This window comes from Sander vitreus, chromosome 8 (assembly GCF_031162955.1).
Source record: "Sander vitreus isolate 19-12246 chromosome 8, sanVit1, whole genome shotgun sequence".
NCBI lineage: Eukaryota > Metazoa > Chordata > Actinopteri > Perciformes > Percidae > Sander > Sander vitreus.
In genome coordinates, this window is record NC_135862.1 from 28169668 (window position 1) to 28189987 (window position 20320).

Below are 20320 nucleotides of genomic sequence, written 5' to 3' on the forward strand. Positions count from 1 at the left end.
GAGAGACCCTGGGTGAGTCACTTTCCTCCCTAGCTGGAGGAATTTAAGAAGGGGCTTGAGTATTTTTTTACAAGCCACTTCCAATAACTCACCCACCAGTCTGCCTGTTAACACCTTGGCTACTAGTCAAAAGCCCTGTATCTGCTAGCAGCTCACCTAGACTCGTGTCTCTCGGCCCCAACCACAACCTGCTCAGTGTACCCCCTCAACCAGCAGTCCCTTGAGGATACCCGCTTGGCCGAAGTCACCGGGACCCGTAGAGGTCGAAGACGGGGGGAGGAAAGGACGTCATGGCTCCTGTCCCCATGCCCCCCCCCCCCAGAGTCCCGGCTGGCTAGCAGCTCCCTTGGCTAGCAGCTGCCCTGAGCCCCGGGTGGCGTCCAGCCTCACTGAAGCCCCTGAGACTTTGCCGGTCTCCGGCGCCACTGAGACAGTCCCTGAGACCGCTCCAGTGACTATGCCCGTCTCTTGCACCCCAGAGACTCTGCCCTTGACCTGCCCCCCAGAGACTTTGCCTTTGTGCTGCCCCCCAGAGACTTTGCCTTTGTCGCCGGTCAGACCTACTCCTGCCCCTCGTGTCCTGTCGGCACCCCAGTCAACCTCTGTTCCCGTTGCCTGGCCGCCTGATTCCAGTCCAGCTGACCTGGCTCCTGCCCAGCTGACCCGCTGCCCACTGTCCCAGTTACCGAATGCCCACTGTTGCCGGTTCCAGAGTGCCCTCTCTCCCCAGTTCCCTCTTTCCCCTGTTTCCCATTGACTCTCTGCCTCCCTGGACTCTCTCCGCCCTCCTTGGGTCGTTTTTGGTTCCCTGGACTTGGATTGTTCCTCCTCCTGGTCTCTCTCCCCCCATCTGGGTTGCCTTTTTGTTTTTTTGGGACATCTGGCAGCTGTCCCCTGAGGAGGGTGTACTGTTGTGGTTTGCATATTTCTGTTGCCATTTCTTGTTTTGTATATGTATTGTTGTGATTGGGTATTTTTCTGTTCTCCTGTTTTCACTGTATTATTCTGAATAGTGTGTATTTTGGTTTTCTGTCCTGTTTTGCTTCCTGTGTTTTCCCACCTTGTCTGATTGTCCTGCCCCGCCCTGATGTGTTTCACCTGTCCCTTATTTGCTCGTTACCTCGTGTAGTTAGCCTCTGTGTTCCCTTTGTCTCTTGTCAGATCATTTTGTTTGTGTTGGTTCCTCTCATGTTTCCCCGTGTCAGCTCTAATCAGTTCTGTGCTTCCTGTATTTTCCCGTTTTTGTGCTTCCTTCTGTTTTTTGGATTCCCTCTCTATACATTCTGGAATTTGTTTTTGCCTGCTGCAGCTCTCATGACTCCCTTGGTTTATTTGTTTTGATCAATAAATCTTCAACTTTCTTCTGCCTGCCTCTCTCTGCGATTGGGTCCTTTAATCCTCAACGTAATGGAAAAGCTGCCTAACGTCACATTCTGACACAGTAGCAACAGGCTTGTAACCATGACGTAAAGTTGTCACATTTAATGTGAGCAAAGATTTTTATCTAACGGTAAAATTAGTTTTAAATTGTCTCTGGTGTGGGTAATTGTAGCTAACGTTACCAGTAGGGTGTGCACAGACACTGTAATGTTACACCATTATGTTACTGATATAACTTCATGTGTTTTTTCATATGTCAAAGGGATTTAACAAACCATTAAGAATAGACAGTGGTTAGGCTAAGTCAAACCTTGACACTTTTGTGGGGAAACTGAAAAAATATATATATTTTTTTCCCCCATCCCTGATGTAAGTGTATATTTAATCAGGATTAAACAAAGGCTGATTAAAACATGTTTCTTTGTTACTGCAGCTGCTGTCTTAAAGTGGGACAGCAAGGGCACAGGAAATATTTTCCATGTCAAGGCAGACCACCTTACATGCCCCTGTACTGCAAGATGGCACCTCTTCTCCCTCCACAGGCTGAGGAGGTTCAACATCGCTCTCTAACCAACAATTTCATTAGGTACACATGGACAACGTAATGCAATCAAATGCAACAGCTCTGCCATGAATTACACTTTTACAAAGCTTTGAATTAATATTTCTAATTTGTTGTAATAAATAAAAAAATAAAAAATACAAATGTTTTCTGTCTCTTACATTTAGTATCCATCTAGATTGTTGTGGTGTGAGTTGCCCAGAGATATCGGCCATAGAGTTGCCTGACTTTTTTTAAATATTATGGCACTCGACCTGTGGTGTTCAAAAAACATTTTTTAGTTGAAAAACTCAAGAGCAATGTTTTTTTTCCATAATGCTCTTTCCAGCTGTTTTTTGACATATCACCTTATCAATGTGTCAGAAAGCAATTGCTCGTTTACATATCCAGCAGACATAGAGCATTAATTACAGTCCATACCAACTCCTGAGAAAAGCACCTTTAACGGCTAAATGCTCGTTTTATAAAATGTTGTCTTTCTAAAACAAACAAACAGTAAAGTTGTGGGGAATAAAACCAAAAAATGAGCTGAAAGGCACTAAGGGCCTTTTCACACCTGAAAGTATGAACCATGTCCATGTTTTGACATGCATACATTTGATCTGGTTAGTTTTACATTGCAATAATGCCACCGCACCAAAGACCTTTACGTGACATACATACGTCCCATCGTCATCACCTACGTGGGCTGCGTCTCCCTATACTTGACATTGATTTGTTTTAGAGGGGTTTGCCATCCTCTCGTATCGTCTCTCTAGTGTATGAGTTATTCCGACTGCTTCTTTCCCCTTACTACCCCAGCTCTTTTTGTTTTGTTGAGACGCAAGACAGGAACTTTACTTGGGCCTTGAAGAGCTGCAGTATTCATTTAGAGACAAACAAACAAGTGTTTAACTTTAACAAATTATCAATCAGGAAAGACAGCTTAGCCAATTATTTTACTTTATCACAGAGTTCAGCATCTAGTCTGGAGCTTTTCTACCTGACATCCCCTCAAACAGGGAGATTTGATCACTGCTCTTTCCTTTGCCAATTCCCCTCTGATTGTGGGATTCAGCATCAGGCTGTTTTCCTTTTAGATCCTGACTCTTACATTGGGTAAGCAGCAGTGTGTGACCAGGCTGGTGACCAGCATGAGGAGGAGGTGCCAGGCTGTTGTGGCTGTGTATGTTTCTTCCACACGCTACTGAGGCTCCTGTTTGTGAAATGAATAAATTGCCAATATGTCTTGTTTCTTCAAACTTCAATCATCCAATCCACCTAACACCAAACGAGTCAATGGCAGAATAAGCTGCTTGGCATTGGCAGAGAAGATTTGGCAAATTTTTCATGGGTGCAACCCACATACTCAGCACTGCTGCTCATCCCACAAATGCATGTTCCTTACAAATGGGGCACCGTTTGAAAGGGAACTAAACAGGCTTTCCAACGGTATAAGATTTATTGCCAAAAAGCATTGTTACCATGGCGAAATAATCTACCAAACACAAATTTCCTTACTTTTTGTGGTATGTTTATATTGCCATCTACGAAAAACAGTTCTAATGCTGAAAAAAGTGACACATTGTGGAATCAAAATTTGGCATATGGAATGCACAAGACACAAAACCTTTTTCAATTCACAGACATAAAAAAAAAAAGTTAATTTAAAACAACTCAATAGCTTACATTCTAGTGTACAATCGAGCTGCTTCATTCTACAGGTCAATAGCTAACATTCCAGTCACACAGTACACAATCAAGCCATCTCATTCTGCTGTGTAACAGGCTGAAGTTTCCATTGTGTCAGAGTAGCTAGCCCCAGAGACAGACAGAGCCAGCCAAGAGAGGAGTTAGGGCTGTCCGTCAGACTCTAATGTCTCCACACAAGAGCCCAAACCTAAACTGACAGGCACACACCACACTGACAGCCCACTAACAACACACTATTGTTGCATTGCAGAGAGAGAGAGCGAGAGAGAGAGAGACTCAGCCTCAGCACACAGGAGCAAAATACATGTGACATAGATTAGGATTGGTCCATATGGATACAATCTTGTATCAATATATGTAATTGTGTGAATTCAGATTTTTGATATTATTTGATTCTTTATTTTTATTATTCCGTACATGTGGTCATCTCTAACTTCTGCATACATTCAGCTACAAAAACAATATCAAACTGTTCAGCTCTTTAAGGACATTGCTGCTCCTCTTCAACTTTTTTTCTGCCATTTATACTTTTAAAGATATTAAGCTTTAGACTTTTTTTTTTTACAATGAAAGTCAATGAGAGCAGGCTTCAAAACCTTCAAATCCTCTTCCACTTCAAAATGTTTCACCTCCATACTTTCACGTACAGACGCCAAACAAACTTTAAACCATTCACAAAAACTTCAGCTATTAGGCTATATTTCAGCAGTTTGATATCTTTTACAGTTTTTGTGAAAACACTGTTTAATTTTAGTGTTCCTTTCAGGATTTTACTACATTTATAAAACAATTCTTACTTGTCATACCTGACTTATATGTTAAAACGTAGGTATTCTTGTCTAGTTTCAGCAAATGTGTTAATTTAAGCGATATGAGTTCTAGTTTTTGAATTATCTGCCTCAGACCGACAAGATGGTCGGTGGAGCTTTCATTGACGATAATGTTAGTGGGAATGCTGATTCAGCAGCATTCCAACTATTGTTTCCATTTTTATTATTCCGTAAGTTTTTTGACTCTCCGTAACTTCTGCATACGTTCAGCTATTAAAACCATTCAACTTTTAAAATGTTCAGCTCTTTCAGCTAATGATGGACTTCAACTTTTTTTCTACTATACTTTTTTAAATATTAAGCTTTTTAACACTTTTTTTTTAACATTGAAGTCAATGAGAGCGTGCTTCAAATCCTTCAAATCCTCTTATGCTTCAAAATGTATCTCCTCTTACATTCTTTCACCTACAGACGTGATTCAAACTTTAAACTGTTCACAAAATATTCAGGTATTCGGGGTGTACTCAGTGTTTTGATATCTTTTACAGTTTTTGTGAAAAAGCTGTTAAAGTTTAGAGCAGAGCCTTAAAAAAAATATCTTTGTCCCTTCTCTATAAATTGCTCACACTCACAATTTTTACTTGTCATACATAATTTATACATCAAAACGTAGGTATTTTTGTCTAGTTTCAGCCAATTCGCTCAGTTATGTGATATGACTTATACTTTTGGCTCGGTGAGCTTCCAAATGACAAGAGTTCCACATCTTCCTCCATTCGTTGCCCTGTTTAACATTCTCCACATTTCTGAGCGAAACGCAGAGCGAACCACTTTTTTAAATTGCTGATATGCCCACATTTTTTTTATCAACATAAATGTTATATGGATACGTTCACAAAGGCCTTGTGGTGGTCACGATTACATCATTTGACTGATACCCCTTATCGTTTTAGCAGTCTGAGCTCTGTGTCTTTGAATAGCTGCAGTGTGGCACAGGTGACAGTTTCAGCAGGTAACACGGCCGTTAACTGATTAAAGATCAAAGGAATCTCAATACATACATCAAAGCGTTCCATACTGTGTTTAAAAACATGGTAACCATGGCATTAGTACTCTTGACAGACTGAACTACAGACAGTTTAATATGAACATAACAGAACATCTCACACACACACACACACACACACACACACACACACACACACACACACACACACACACACACACACACACACACACACACACACACACATATGCAGACACACACACACACACACACACACACACACACACACACACACTGGGTCTCACTCATTAGCAGGTGTGGTAATTACAGATCAAAGAAAGGCTTTAGTAGAGATGAACAATCCACGATGTGTAATGTTACTGTCGACCGCAGCGGCGCAGCTTGACGTAGCGAGCGACCTGAACAGTGAACGGGATGTGAGAAAACGTTATTCTTTGTGAAACAAAGTCAGTCCAGAGGGTAAGTATAACTTACTTCTTGCAGCTTGTGTGTTAGCGCCATCCTGTGGTTTTCAGAGGACGCGTTGGAAATAACAGATCCACATTTCCACATCTGGTAAGGATGCCCCCTGGGCGCCTCCCTAGGGAGGTGTTCCAGGCACGTCCAGCTGGGAGGAGGCCTCGGAGGAGACCCAGGACTAGGTGGAGGGATTATATCTCTAACCTGGCCTGGGAACGCCTCGGGATCCCCCAGTCGGAGCTGGTTAATGTGGCCCGGGAAAGGGAAGTTTGGGGTCCCCTGCTGGAGCTGCTACCCCCGCGACCCGACCCCGGATAAGCGGATGAAGATGGATGGATACATTTCCTCTTTGATTTAATGTAGCACAGTCATTTAGAACAGTAAACAGTCAGTTTCACCAGAACTCCTTTAGCAGGTGTCCTACATCACTTTTTTATGGACACCCTGCAGCCAATCAGAATCAAGTATTCACCCAGACCATGGTATAAATACCATTACGTTCGCAAAGGCCTTGTGGCGATCATGATGAGGTAATTTCACTGCTGCCACCTATAGTTTAGGCTGTGTGAGCCTTCTTTTCACAGGTCACTCTCAGTGTCCTTTAACGGCAGCAGTCTGACACAGCTGACATGGTTGTTAACTGATTACAGAGATCAAAGGGATCTCCGCTGTGTTTACAAACATGGCAACTGATTAGTAAGCATGATGCAGCATTTTCGCCAGACAGTCACATTGCAACTACAGACAGTAATATGAACAATAACAGAACATTAACATTTATTTATATATATATATATATATATATATATATATATATATATATATATATATATAGATAGACAAACACACACTCACACACAGGGCTATCCATAAATAAAAGTTATAGATCAACTCTTCAGGCTTTAGACCTCATCTGTTGCTGTACAACTCCCATTTGAACTTCTTTATTTGCTTATAGTATATATTGGAATTCTTCTTACATATTTTAGCCAGCAGATGACTATGGAAGCCATTCCGTTGCAGTTAGTAAAACAGAGTTTATTGATATAAGCTAAATAATACAGTTTGACACACACACACACACACACACACACACACACACACACACACACACACACACACAAAGATAGATAGGGAAAGAGATACAGACACACACACACACACACACACACACACACACACACACAAACAAACTCACAAACAAACACACACACACACACACACACACACACACACACACACACACACACACACACTGTGGCATCACAAGGGGACATGTGGTAGAGGAATGCTATGTTCCTCTACAGGAGTGGCTGACAAAATGGCCGCCACCCTTGGACTATTTTCTGAAAACAACTGCTTGCAACTGTTTGGCTGGACTCTGCCCTACACCCTAGCTGCAAAGAAAAACCTCTCACAACATCACATATGTTGGAGAATGCGGGCAGTAGGTGCGTAGAGACGGATGAGTAAAAGATATTGAAGACGGAATTTTTTTAGGACTTCACACTTCACAAGGGACTCCCAAGCACACATAGAGCAACTACTACAGATGCTGGTGGAGACCCAGAGGGCACACCAAGAAACTAATGCGGCCTTGCTGCAACAGCAAGTAAAGGCGAATCAACTCAAGGAACTGGAGCTTCGACAGACCCAGCCAAAACTCAAGGCAGGGGATTTCATTCCGAAGTTGGGAGTGACTGATGATGTGGACGCTTACCTTCATGCATTCAAGGCAACTGCTACTCGAGAGGGGTGGCCAAAGCTGCAGTGGGTAGGACTCTTGGCTCTTTTTCTCTCAGGTGAGGCTCTTAAGGCCTTTCAAGATGTAGACACTAGCATTGGACAAGACTATGACAAGCTAAAGGAGGAGATTTTAAGCCGCCATGGCCTGACCAAGTTTAGTTTGGCACAGCATTTCCATAATTGGAGTTTCCAAAGGTCAGTTCACAACACATGTATGTGTGTGTGTGTGTGTGTGTGTGTGTGTGTGTGTGTGTGTGTGTGTGTGTGTGGGTTAAAGTTGTGTGCAGAGGAGAGAGAGCACATTTGCAAGAAAGAAAAACGCACTTAAACGAGAAAAGAAAAGGCACCTTGAGTCTTGATTTTCGGGCTCTGAAAATAACCTCTTGTATGCTAACAAGGGGATGTTTACATGGTTAGCCTCTCTGGTAAGCTAACAGCTGATCTGTTGCCTACACGGGTCCACGCCGTGACTGTCTCATCACGCCGCGGTACCGGTGGTTCGACTGACTAACGGGAGTTTTACTATCTCGCTCATAACAGTGAAAAGGGGAGTAAGCAGGGTAGCAATTAAAGTTTTAACCAAGCTACAGTTTCAAACACATCATCAACGAGTATCATGAAAAATGCATTCACAGCTAAACAGATTGGACTCAGCGGTTCAATCAGATTAATAAATCAAGGCGCACCAGTAGCACTTATTAACCCAAATCACATTAATGTCATAACACAATTCGCAGCATTAGCAGTTATTACATTAATAAAACACATACATTTCTCTGCCCAGAAAACCTTAAGCCTTCTTACTTGTGTTTGTCCATAGCTTTCCACGTTAAAACTGAAATGGTCCGTGTCGCTCGTCAGCGGGCCACGGAGAAAAGCTTTCCCTCCCAAAAGCAGCAGGAGGGAAACTAGTCGACTCGATGAGAGAAATCGAAAAGCGGTGTCCACTGTTATCTGATTTTCTGGTAGATAAACGTTTTCTCTTCTGCAGTTTTGAAAACACGAGGTGCGTGTTTTAGGATCCAATAAATCCACTTTTGTCCAGAAAGTGGACCAATTTAACACAAGCTTGCATGCCTCCTTTCACAGTGTCCGCTGCGGGGAAAGATGGTTGGGAAAAAGTGTGTCGGAAACTTTTATAGCGAAGCTATAAAAGGAGATAAGGACCCCTGTTGTGTTTAGGGACTCTTAGCCAATGGGATTTTAGAGTGTTCTGGAACTACATGCTGTAGTTCTTAGACTTCCGGCCTGTTGACCCCTCCCCACGTGGAGGGTAACGCCCAGGTGTGAACTTTTTAGGCTGCAAAGTCTACATGCAGGCCCTTTCTTTGTCTCAGGCCCTTTGTCTCTGAGCACATGTTGGCCGAAAATCCTTTGTTTGGAAAAGATAATGTTTAACCCACTACTGGTCGGTTCCAACACCGGTTCCTGTCATTTGTGTCCATGGAGACACCCGGGAGTACCCAACCGTCCTGGTGAGGTTAAAGACTACGAAGGGTTCCTTCGATGTTGAAGTGGGAGTAATTAAGACACTCCCAGTTCCTGTCCTGATCGGTCGAAATTGTCCAGCCTTCTCCAAGCAGTGGAGGGAAGCCAAAAAGACGCGAAACCGGGAACCCTGAAAACGTAAGTCGCAGGTTAGGAAAATGAGTAAAGTCTGGGTTAAACTCGCCAAGCCATGTTCTTCACCATCTGCTGTAGCTCAAGTTTTTGCAGTGGACGCTAACGGTGGGGATTCAGAACCCGGGGAGACTACTGACTCAGAACCGCAACCCGGGCCCAGTGAAGATGAGGCTATGGACATTGGAGTGACACCCCCCCCTTAAAGGTCAAAATGCAGCTCAAATGCAAGATTCCCCCCCTGAGTAAAATTTTCAGGTCTTAGAGGGAGCTCTGGTGGGGACCAGGTTAACTCCTTCCTACCTTCACTTTACTGCTAAGAATGGTCTGTTGTATCAGGTAGTTAAAAATAATGACAAAATGATCAAGCAACTTCTTGTTCCCAAAGTTCACCGCCACAGTTCTGCAATTAGCCCAGACTCACCTACTGGGGGCTCACTTGGGGGTGGAAAAAACCAAGGAAAGAATATTGCAGAGGTTCTTTTGGCTAGGGGTTCACAAGGAGGTAGATAATTATTGTCGCAGTTTCCCAGAGTGCCAAGTCACAGCTCCAAAACCAATGTAAACCTAAGAGTGCTAGGGGCCATCAGTACATCCTTGTTCTTGTGGACTACGCTACCAGGTATCCAGAAGCCATCCCCTAAAGAAAGGCTAATGCTTAACAAATTGCTAAAGAATTAATCCTTTTCAGCAGTAGAGTAGGTCTGCCAAAAGAAATTCTTACTGACCAAGGGAGTCCTTTTATGTCCAGAGTTACTCAGCAGTTGTGTGCTCTGCTTCAAGTGAAACAGATCCGAACCTCAGTGTACCATCCACAGACCGATGGATTATTAGAGAGGTTCAATCAAACCCTCAAAGCCATGCTGAGAAGGGCTATTGGGGAAGATGGAAGAAATTGGGACCAGCTTCTTCCCTACTTCCTGTTTGCGGTAAGAGAAGTCCCACAGGCCTCCACCGGTTTCTCACCCTTTGACTTACTGTATTCCTACAAACCAAGGGGACTGCTAGACATTACCAAAGAGACCTGGGAGGAGCAACCTTGTCCCCATAGAACCATGATTGAACATGTGGGGGCGATGCGGGAACTAATGAACACCATACTTCCCATTGTGAAAGAGCACATGGTGAAGGCACAACGAGATGAAAGTGCAGCCTATAACAGAGCAGCCCAACCTAGGGAGTTCCAACCAGGAGACAGAGTTTTAGTGCTAGTACCCACAGTAGAATGCAAATTCTTGGCTACGTAGCCAAGAATTTGCTATTTGAGGTCATTGGAAGAGTGGGGGAAGTCAATTACAGAGTGCAACAACCGGGAAAACGGAAAGGTGAGCAAATATACCATGTTAACCTCTTAAATAAATGGCATGATCGAGAGGCACTGTTCACTGTCTGTTCCCCTAGGAAGACAAGCGAATTTGCCCGGGATGCAGTGCAGTTTGGTCCTGACCTTTCCCCTCATCAACTACAGTAAGCCCGGGAGCTGGTGGACGGCAATCAGGGTGTTTTTTCGTCCCTCCCCGGCTGCACGCACCTAGTGGAACATGAAATACGCACACAACCTGGACACGTGGTGAACCAAAGACCATATCGGGTACCGGAGGCACGTAAGAAGCTGATTGAGGAGGACGTAAAGAAAAGGCTGGAGTTGAAGGTAATTGAAGAGTCCAAAAGTGCTTGGTCAAGCCCTATAGATCTGGCAGACAAACCTGACAATACGATACTTTCTGTAATGACTTTAGAAAGGTAAATGCCGTGTCCGAGTTTGATGCCTATCCCATGCCTTGGGTTGATGAGCTCGTTGAGTCTGGGCAATGCCGATTCATAACCACTCTAGATCTTACAAAAGGCTATTGGCAAGTTCCTATGGCAGCGGACTCAAAGGAAAAAAAAACCTTTGCCACTCCAGGAGGCCTTTGGCAGTACAGGAGGATGCCGTTTGGGTTATGTGGAGCACCTGCCACGTTCCAACATTTAATGGATCAGGTATTGAAATCTCATAAAGAATATACATCTGCTTATTTAGGTGATGTGGTGATCCAGAGTCCAGACTGGGAAAGCCACTTACCTTGGGTCCAGAAGGTCCTGGATTCCGTCCGACAAGCAGGCTTGACGGCAAACGCCAAGAAATGAAAGCTGGCGTACAGTGAGACAAACTACCTGGGGGTATACCATCGGCCAGGGCCTTGTCAAACCTCAGAAGGCGAAACTTGGGGCCATCCAGGAGTGGCCAAAACCTTTGACAAAGAGGCAGGTGAGATCCGTTTTAGGCCTTGCCAATTACGACAGACGGTTCATCCCTTACTTTGCTATGGTAGCTGCTTATCTCACAGAACTAACCACAAAGAAACACTCCCAGATGGTGAAATGGACCACTGCGGCGGAAGAGGCCTTTGGCAATCTGAAGAGAGCATTATGCTCAAAACCAGTCCTCATGGCCTTTACTTTACTTTACTTTAGTAAGGAGTTTGTGGTCCAGGCAGATGCCTCGGAGGTGGGTCTGGGGGTTGTCCTATCCCAGGATCATGCAGGTGAGGAACACCCAGTTCTTTATTTGAGTCGGAAATTGCTGCCAAGAGAGAAGAACTATGCCACAGTTGAAAAGAGTGTTTAGCGATAAAGTGGGTCCTTGACACACTCAGATACTACTTGTTGGGAAGACGGTTTACTCTAGTTACAGATCATTCACCGTTACAATGGATGGCTAAAAACAAAGAGATGAACAGTAGGGTAACCAGGTTTTTTTTAGGGCTCCAACCCTTTAACTTCTCTGTCGTTTACAGACCAGGATGACGCCATGGAAATGCTGATGCCCTATCCCGCTGTGATGCCTTCTGGTCCTCGTTCACCCTGCCGAGGACGTCAGGCCTGGGAGGAGGGATGTGTGGCATCACAAGGGGACAGGAGTAGCTACCTATGACAAAATGTCCGCCACCCAAACTACAGGTCCCAGAATGCACCGCACGGGGAGGTGCAAATGCCTCAGTCCCTTGATTACAGCAGGTGCTCATTCGGCCCCTTGATTACAGTAGGTGCTCATGCACTGGGAGAGAAAAAGAGAGCAGAGTCAGAGAGCAAAGACGAGAGTTTTTGGGTAAAGAACCTAAGTTACCAGGACTTTGTGAAGACGTGGTTTTTTAATTGGATTTTTCTGTTTTTCGTTGGACTATTTTCTAAAAAAGACTACTCTAAAATAAAAACCTCTGTTTGCTTGCAACCGCGTTTTGGCTGGTCTCTGCCCTACACCCCGCCTGCTGCAAAGAAAAACCTCTCACGACATCACAACACACACACACAGACACACACAGACACACACACACACACACACACACACACACACAGACACACAGACAGACACTCACAGTCACCACACACATACACACAAACACACACAGACACAGACACATACACATTTTGTATGACAGGTGTGGAGAATCAATCAGATTGGATAAAACAACATTTATTCAATTCTAATTCGCCAGTGACACAGCAAACTAAGCCCGGAGGAGAAACCAATCAGAGACCACTTCAGGTCACATGCTTGCTAGAAGTTGAAAGATGTACATACACATTCATTAATCCAGCAATGCTGGCCCATGAAACCACATTAAACATGATGTAGCCTACACATCGTATGATTAAACAATTTTAATTTCAAAATTATTTTGTTGTTCAACTAGGTCTATAGATTTGTTTTTCTAGAATTGTGATGGGGGCTGGCGCCCTAGCGCCCTTTAATAACAAGCCACCACTGGAGCTAAGAAATTCTGTGTATGAAATGGGTTGAGAAATGGAAATGTTGTAGTGATGCTCAAGAAAAAATACTGCTCAATGTTTACTTGTTGCCATTAAAACAGATTTATGGCAGCTATGATTGGCCAGGCGTCCATGCTCATTTGAGATAACAGATCCAGATTTGTTCAGGTCCCCTGTTGTATCCCCTGACCAATCGGCTATCCTAACCTTAAAGGACAATTCCGGTGCAAAATGAACCTAGGGGTTAGGTTAATTTACACATGGGTACCGAGTCGACCGTGCAACCAGTAACCAGTAACATAGCTCAAGCACGGCGTTCGTGGTTCGACTGGTCATGATCATAGTTTTCCCAAGATGGCGCCTGCCTGTATACCGAACGGTACTGTCTTTATAAACTGTTTGTACTGTCTGTACACTTACAAAGTTCTCAATACTTCGGTTTACATATAGGGACCCTCATTATGCTACCGTGGAAGTGTGATGCTATTTTGAGCCTTGTTAATGGTATAGAAATAGAGATTTCTTTTTACTTTACCAGTGCCCCGACTACTAGCATTACAAGCTAATTAGCGGTTAGCGCTAAAATTGGTCACATTCGATTAGCATGAAAACATATCCCAGAGAACGGTTGACTCTGTACCCATGTGTTATTAACCCCTAGGTTAATTTTACGCTGGAATTGTCCTTTTAAAGGTGCTCTAAGTGATGTTGGGTGATGTTACTTCTTGTTGACGTTTGAAGCATTGTCAAACAAAATGGAGGCTAGCTCGCACCTCCCTCCTCGTTCTCTTAATACATCCATGGTCCCCTCCCCCTTGTGGAAGTAGCCTACGTGCTAACGCTGCTGCGGTGATGGCTCAACCAACTCCTTCTTGTCGGTTATTGGCTGGAACACATGTTTCGTGGTGAAGGTTGGCGCAGTTTGTTTTTATTGCCATTTGTGGAGCCTGGGCTGTCTACAGAGACCACGTTTTTTTTTTTACAGTGTGTTCAGGGGACAGGCAGCTAGCAGATAGTGATGTTTGCTGTATGTGACAAAAAATGTAGCCTAAAAAACGCGTGACATCGCTTAGAGCACCTTTAACTACTCAAGGTCAATGCCTGACTTCAACCAATTGGGCTGCTTCATATGGCGGGACATGCCTAGAACTGCTCTGGGATCCATAATAATGCAAACCATGCACAGTTATCTTGTAGGTTTTCCGAGGAAATCTAATTTCTGATTAATTGACGACAAATTGAGGCAGGGTCTCTCAACTGCCGACAAATTGCCACTGTGGTGCCACGAAGTGTGCCAAACAGATGTCGCTCGCTTACCACTGCTGTGCCACTGTTGTAACACCTACAACTTTCATACAATATGGCTATTATTCAACTTTTAAAGACATTAATATTAATTAAAACAATTATCACTTTTCCATATTTCCTACAATTTCACCTTCTTCTTACACATTTTAACCAGCAATTCAGTTTCAAAGAAAACTTTAATTATTCCACATCTTTTTTACATTAGTGGTGTTATTCAACTTGTCAATGAAATTCATACTAATTAAAACCATTCACACTTTTCCAACTATTCTCACTAACTTCTTTTTATGGATTTGTTATTAATCCAGTTTAGCTTCAGCAATTTAGCTATTCAGCATTCACACACCTTTTCTGCAGGAAATGCATTTTCTAGTTTTATATTGTAATATTTATATAATGTATATTGATAGATTATAGACCAAATAACCAGATGCCAATGTCTATGTTTAAGAAAATTAAATACCTGAAAATTTAAGCATTGATGTAAAATCCTATGTACCCTATATTGCCAGTAATCAGTCCTGCTCACTGTTATGCTATTATTATGTTATAATATTGCCCTGAATTGGCCTAATACAAAGATATATTAAAGAATAATTTAATACTGATTCCATTAATTACATGTACAGCTATTGTTCAGTAGGTGGGTCACTCATTAATCACAGGATTGGTGGCTGATCCTTCTGTCCACGTATTGAAGTGTCAATGGCCGTTTAAAGATGTTGTGACATTTGAGTGAAATTTCAGCTGTTCTCCTCTCATTAAAACTGTAAAACTGAGACGGACAACTTAAAAAACATGGCTGAAACACATCTGGTGGACAAGGGGTTAAGATACTGTAGAAGGCCATTGGAACAACATAGTGACAGAGCTAACCTTTTACTTTTTATTTGAAACTCAAACTATTGTTCTAACGTGAACAAAAAATGTTAATCTGACTAATTGCATGCCGTTTTCCAATACCAGTAAACTAGGCAATAGTTTCTCTTTCCACTTATGCAAAAGGGAGAAAACTAGACTATTAGATTAGAGTAATATGTTGGAGAATTTAGGATTCAACAACATAGATGAAAAAAATAATTGATTAAGATTGAGCTGTTTTGATAACTTTGTAAAATGCAAGTGAAACAGCGGACCCTCTGTGAGTAGCTACTGGTGGGCAATTGCTATTGTCTCACAGTACCTATTGTCATGTTACACAATACATTAAGAATTTCAATAGACATACAAGCATTTGACTCACCTACTTACACACATATACAAAAGTATGCACACACACACACACACACACACACACACACACACACACAAAGAGGCACTGAGGCAATAGCCTGTCGCCGTTCAGATGATCAGAAGATATCTGATCACCTAAATGCATAGTTATCTCAAAAGAAGTCTGCTGATTTCTTCCTAAGGAATCTGATTTGCAGAATAATCTAACACCATGCACTGTCATTATGCATCAGGTTTAATGAAAAGGATAATGAGAGGGTGAGCTTATGAAGACGCCCTGTGTCACTATGTAAACGCTTTGCCCATGTGGCAATGAGAATTTCATTAGCTGCCATTTTGACAGAGGAAAATGTGTGTGTGTGTGTGTGTGTGTGTGTGTGTGTGTGTGTGTGTGTGCGCGTGCGTGCGTCGACTTGATTCTTATTGTCTTAGCCGGTCATTTATCTCTCAGTATGTTGTAATAGCCCCGGACCATAAACAATAAAAAAAAAAATTGACGTAGCAGCACTCCCATTGGTTTGGGGACAGCTGTTTTGAAGCCTTGCATTTTGCAATTTAGCCGTTGCCATCTTGTTTGTTTTTTAAACTGCACATGGTTATTTTTGGACAAGAGGGTGGAACTGGGAAGGATTATGCAGTCAAGCCAGTGTTGTTTATGGTTGCTTAATGTTGGTTAAAGCTGCCAATTTTTAACCCTTCTGAAGGAAGTCATCTAGTAGAGATTTACAGACGGGTAAACACGGACCTCTGGGTACTGGCACAAATTATCTGCATGTACGGCAGTACGGAAAATTGTCAGACTTTCCCTTCAGTTACCAGCTAAAGCTTCTGGTAGCTAGATAGCTTGGTTCAATTGATAAGTAGGGTCCTTTTTTCCCATACACTTCTAAAACAATTGACTTCTTTTTGCAATCAGTGAAGTTGCCCCCTGCTGGAAATGAGATAGAATGCAGGTTTAAGGCACTTGCATTGGCTTTACTATTCAGACCCGGAAGCTTCATCCATTATTTTTACAGTCTATGCCCCTGACAAATGGCAGGGGGGCATAAGCACATATAATGATGGAGACCAAGTGCAGATGGGTCTATAGCAAGTGAAACACATATTATGCTCGTTTGAGGCCATCGGCAGCCAACAAGCAAAAACAGCTGAAGCAGAGGTTAATTGGTGGGTGGGTGCACCTCTCACACTCATCTCCCTTTCTGAACATGACGTCGGGAGGGCTTTTAAGCATGTAAACATCAAGGAAGGACTCAAACTGCAGACCAACTAGTGCCAGGATTTAGAATAATATTCAACCTGTCACTGGCTCAGTCTGTCATACCCACATGCTTCAGGAAGTCCACCTTCATTTCTGTGCCAAAGAAAACAAGAACAGGCTGCCTAAACCAGACACTCTATCTGATTCCCCTACCTTCTGTCGAATCTCTTCTTCCATCTTGATAGGGGAGCCGAACTCAGCAACCTGGCGGACTCCCTCGCTGGCGTAGCCCCCGTATTCCCATAGCACGTAACTTCTGGTGTGAGATGCACCAATCAGAGCCGACCAGTGGTTCGCTCGTCCTGGAAGACATTATTTTTTTTACATTTAGGTTTGAGTGGTTTGAATTCTGATAAGTAAGTCAAGAAGGGAGTGAATACTCGCTGATTGAATGAGTAGCTAACTGTGTGCCTGACATTCTTTATCAGATAGGAATAATAAACTGTTCTGTTGGTCAGTCAGCATTTTTCTTTGGCTAGGAGCAGTTAAGTTGTGGTTTTACAGGGGGTTATGTGTGGGACTTATGAACAGTAACTTAGTGGAGGTTGCCAGGCAACCAGTGAAGATGCACATAACCCTTCGTTAAACAGCAACTTGTTTTTATACTTTTTTTTCCTACAGATTAACATTAGCACCGCCAGACACTTTAAGGGGTACTATAGCCGCCAGACCCAGTGCCCAAGCATCTGCATCTGTGGTAATCTCTATAGCACACACACAGCCTCCACACATCATATACAGCCATAGCTTATCTCAGAGCTTACACCTACACAAAACTGGTTACAGTAACTCTTAGCAGTGTAAAATGTGCAAATTTGCTATCCATTTTTAGAAAAAATATTTTCACGCTGCCACCCAATGCAGTTATCATCTGGTAACGGTCATTAAGACTGGGTGTCGTTGTAGATGTTATTGTGAGCAACAACCACAAAAAAAAAACACATCTCTGGTTCTATCTGATGTTGTTTTGAGTTGTAAGCAACCTGCAGTGTGAAAGGCATGAAACAAATGCCGAAACATTGTAGCCTAATTAATTTCAGCATTTTTATTTTGGCAAAAAAACTAAATGGTAAATATAATCATCGTGCAAATGATTACAATATCACATTTTGTCTTACAAAAGGACAATAATTAGTCCCCCACAGTATTTATTACTGCCTCTCCATCTCTCCCATACATGTCTTTTAGTTCAAAAGTCAAGACAAAACCTGCCTTCGGATCGGGTACATCCCAACCAAGCTACAAAAATAATACAATTTAAGTTTTACAGAAATAATATTCTTGATATTATTAAAGCGTGTAGTACACACACAGGACTCCCGTGTCGGGACAAAACTTTTATAGCCAGACATGCTAAGCTAAACGAACCAATTGTTGCTCTGTATTGATCTAACTCTCGACAAGAAGTGAATAGGCGTATTTCCCAAATTGTCGAACTATTCCTTTATGAGTTGTTGTTTCAGTAAAATGAGTTGGAATAACCTGTGCTGCTGTGTTGATGTTGATCTTATCCAGTATTGTCCTTTTTGTGGCAATTTCTCTGGCAGTTTTTTTTGTCTCATTTTCTGGGTAATTTTCTAATAAACCCTTTTTACAATAACCCATTAGGGTGTTCAGACTTTTTTGACTAGTGGTGGTCAACAGTTTGTACTTACTTGGGTAGTCTTTGGGATGTACTTTCTCTGACCAGTTACCATAGAAGGTGATTCTGTACTTGGCTGTTCCGCAGGCGCAGCACTCCATAGCGGGAGCTTCTGTGGCTTCACCAAACACACGCTCTACATGAAGAAAGGATGTGAACATGACACCACCCACTCATATGTAAGCCAAATTAAAGAAAAAAACACAGTTCAGGAGCTAACAGACAAAAATAGAGAAGGCAGTGTGCAAGCTTTGACCTGCATAAATGACCAGATAAATTACTACAATTTGGCTCCAGTGATAATTAAAATTACATCCCTGGGATAAATTGGTATTTAAATGACACATTATCCTTGATGCAAACTCATAAATACTCAAATATTGCCCTCGACCAATGTTTTGCAATAATAGGTCAAGGGGAATTATAAAATATTTATGAGTCACCAAATTATTCAAAATTTGATGAAAACCTCACTTGACATCTAAGTTATAGCATGATAAGTGAAACGCAGAAAGGGCCTAACTTATGTCAGCAAATTGAAACAGGGTGGCTTGATAACCTAGTATACTAGCCTGAAAAAATAAGATTTTGGTGAGGTGAGGGCGATGTTATGAAAGGTTTCATAAACCATTTGTTTTTTTTGTTTGCTCTGATTTTTATTGTACAATAAAGTGTGCATCAGAGCTAAAAGAGTCCTGTCGCCTCACTGTCTCACAGAAGTTAAGTGTTTATATGGGGAGAAGACAGATTTCCAAATCTGGCATGGCACTTTCCCCTGTAGTAAAATCACAGGATGATAAATGCTGTGATGCTGCTCTGTGTTGAAATACAAATAAATATATAAATTACACACAGACTCCCTGGATATCCATGATTCAATGTCCTCACAGTTTCCCCCACTGCCTCTGTTGGCCTCATACATTTTTAAACACAGTAAGACTGGAAGCTGTTCCGCTCCAAAAAGACAGAAAAAAAAACAATAGAACAAGGGATAATGGCACCATGATGGGTAGTCAAGGTTGAAAAGATAAGCAGCCAACAAGAGAGGGGAAGAGATGATGGGCAGCTGTCATTACCTTTCTCACACAGTCGAATAGTGAGAGAGCCTTCATCCTGGAAATAAATGATTCTCTTCTGGACAATACTGGCCCTGGAGAGACAGAGAGATAGATAGTTAGGAAGGGAAAGTATTGAAAAAAATATGAGAGAAAGAGGAGAGAAAGTTGGATAGTAAAAGTTGCAAATAGAATGCAAAAAGTGCATTAGATGGATAATAACATAGTGTTTTTTTCAATATCTGATCCATGTAATCCTTGGGTAAGGATATTGGTATTGGGTTCCCCAATGTTTGATAGTAATAAATATATGTATTTCTTGTCTTTTAAAGTTTTCTGCTTTATTTTGGAAGAACACCCGCAACCTTCTCTTGTAAGGTAGGTGCAATTTGTTGCTTTTAAATCTCCTCATTGTTTGTAATTACTCTGACACACAATAGTAAAAAATATTTGTCTTTATATTTACGTTCTGAGATAACTTCATGATGTAAAACTGTTAGTACAGTTCTTGGTTTTGACAAATGAATTTGTTGGAGCCACTGTCCCAGTTTGGGGGTTACTGCCCTAAGTGTCCGATTACCACTAGAACCACTGTTGCCTTCACTTTCAAAATCTTCAACATCCTCTCTAAGCCCTTGGTATTTTTCAAGCTTCTTGTGTTTCTTCTAACCCTATGTTGCTATTGCTTGGGATTGCTGCATCTATCACAACTGCCTTCTTCGGCTGTTTGTCGACCACCACGATGTCCGGTGGTTAGCCATCACCATTTTATCAGTCTTGGTCTGAAAGTCTCACAGGATCTCAGCTATGTA

General features: G+C 42.4%; 1 protein-coding gene across 1 annotated transcript in view; it reads right to left on the bottom strand.

The window, feature by feature from the left end:
- Positions 1-20320, bottom strand: part of LOC144522554 (spondin-1-like) — a 279723-nt gene that overhangs the window by 200983 nt on the left and 58420 nt on the right. The window contains exons 4-6 of the mRNA XM_078257725.1: positions 19530-19603; positions 18467-18589; positions 16965-17113 (exon numbers count right to left, since the gene is read on the bottom strand). Of these exons, the coding sequence (XP_078113851.1) occupies positions 16965-17113; positions 18467-18589; positions 19530-19603 (346 nt within the window). The remainder of the gene's footprint in view (positions 1-16964; positions 17114-18466; positions 18590-19529; positions 19604-20320) is intronic.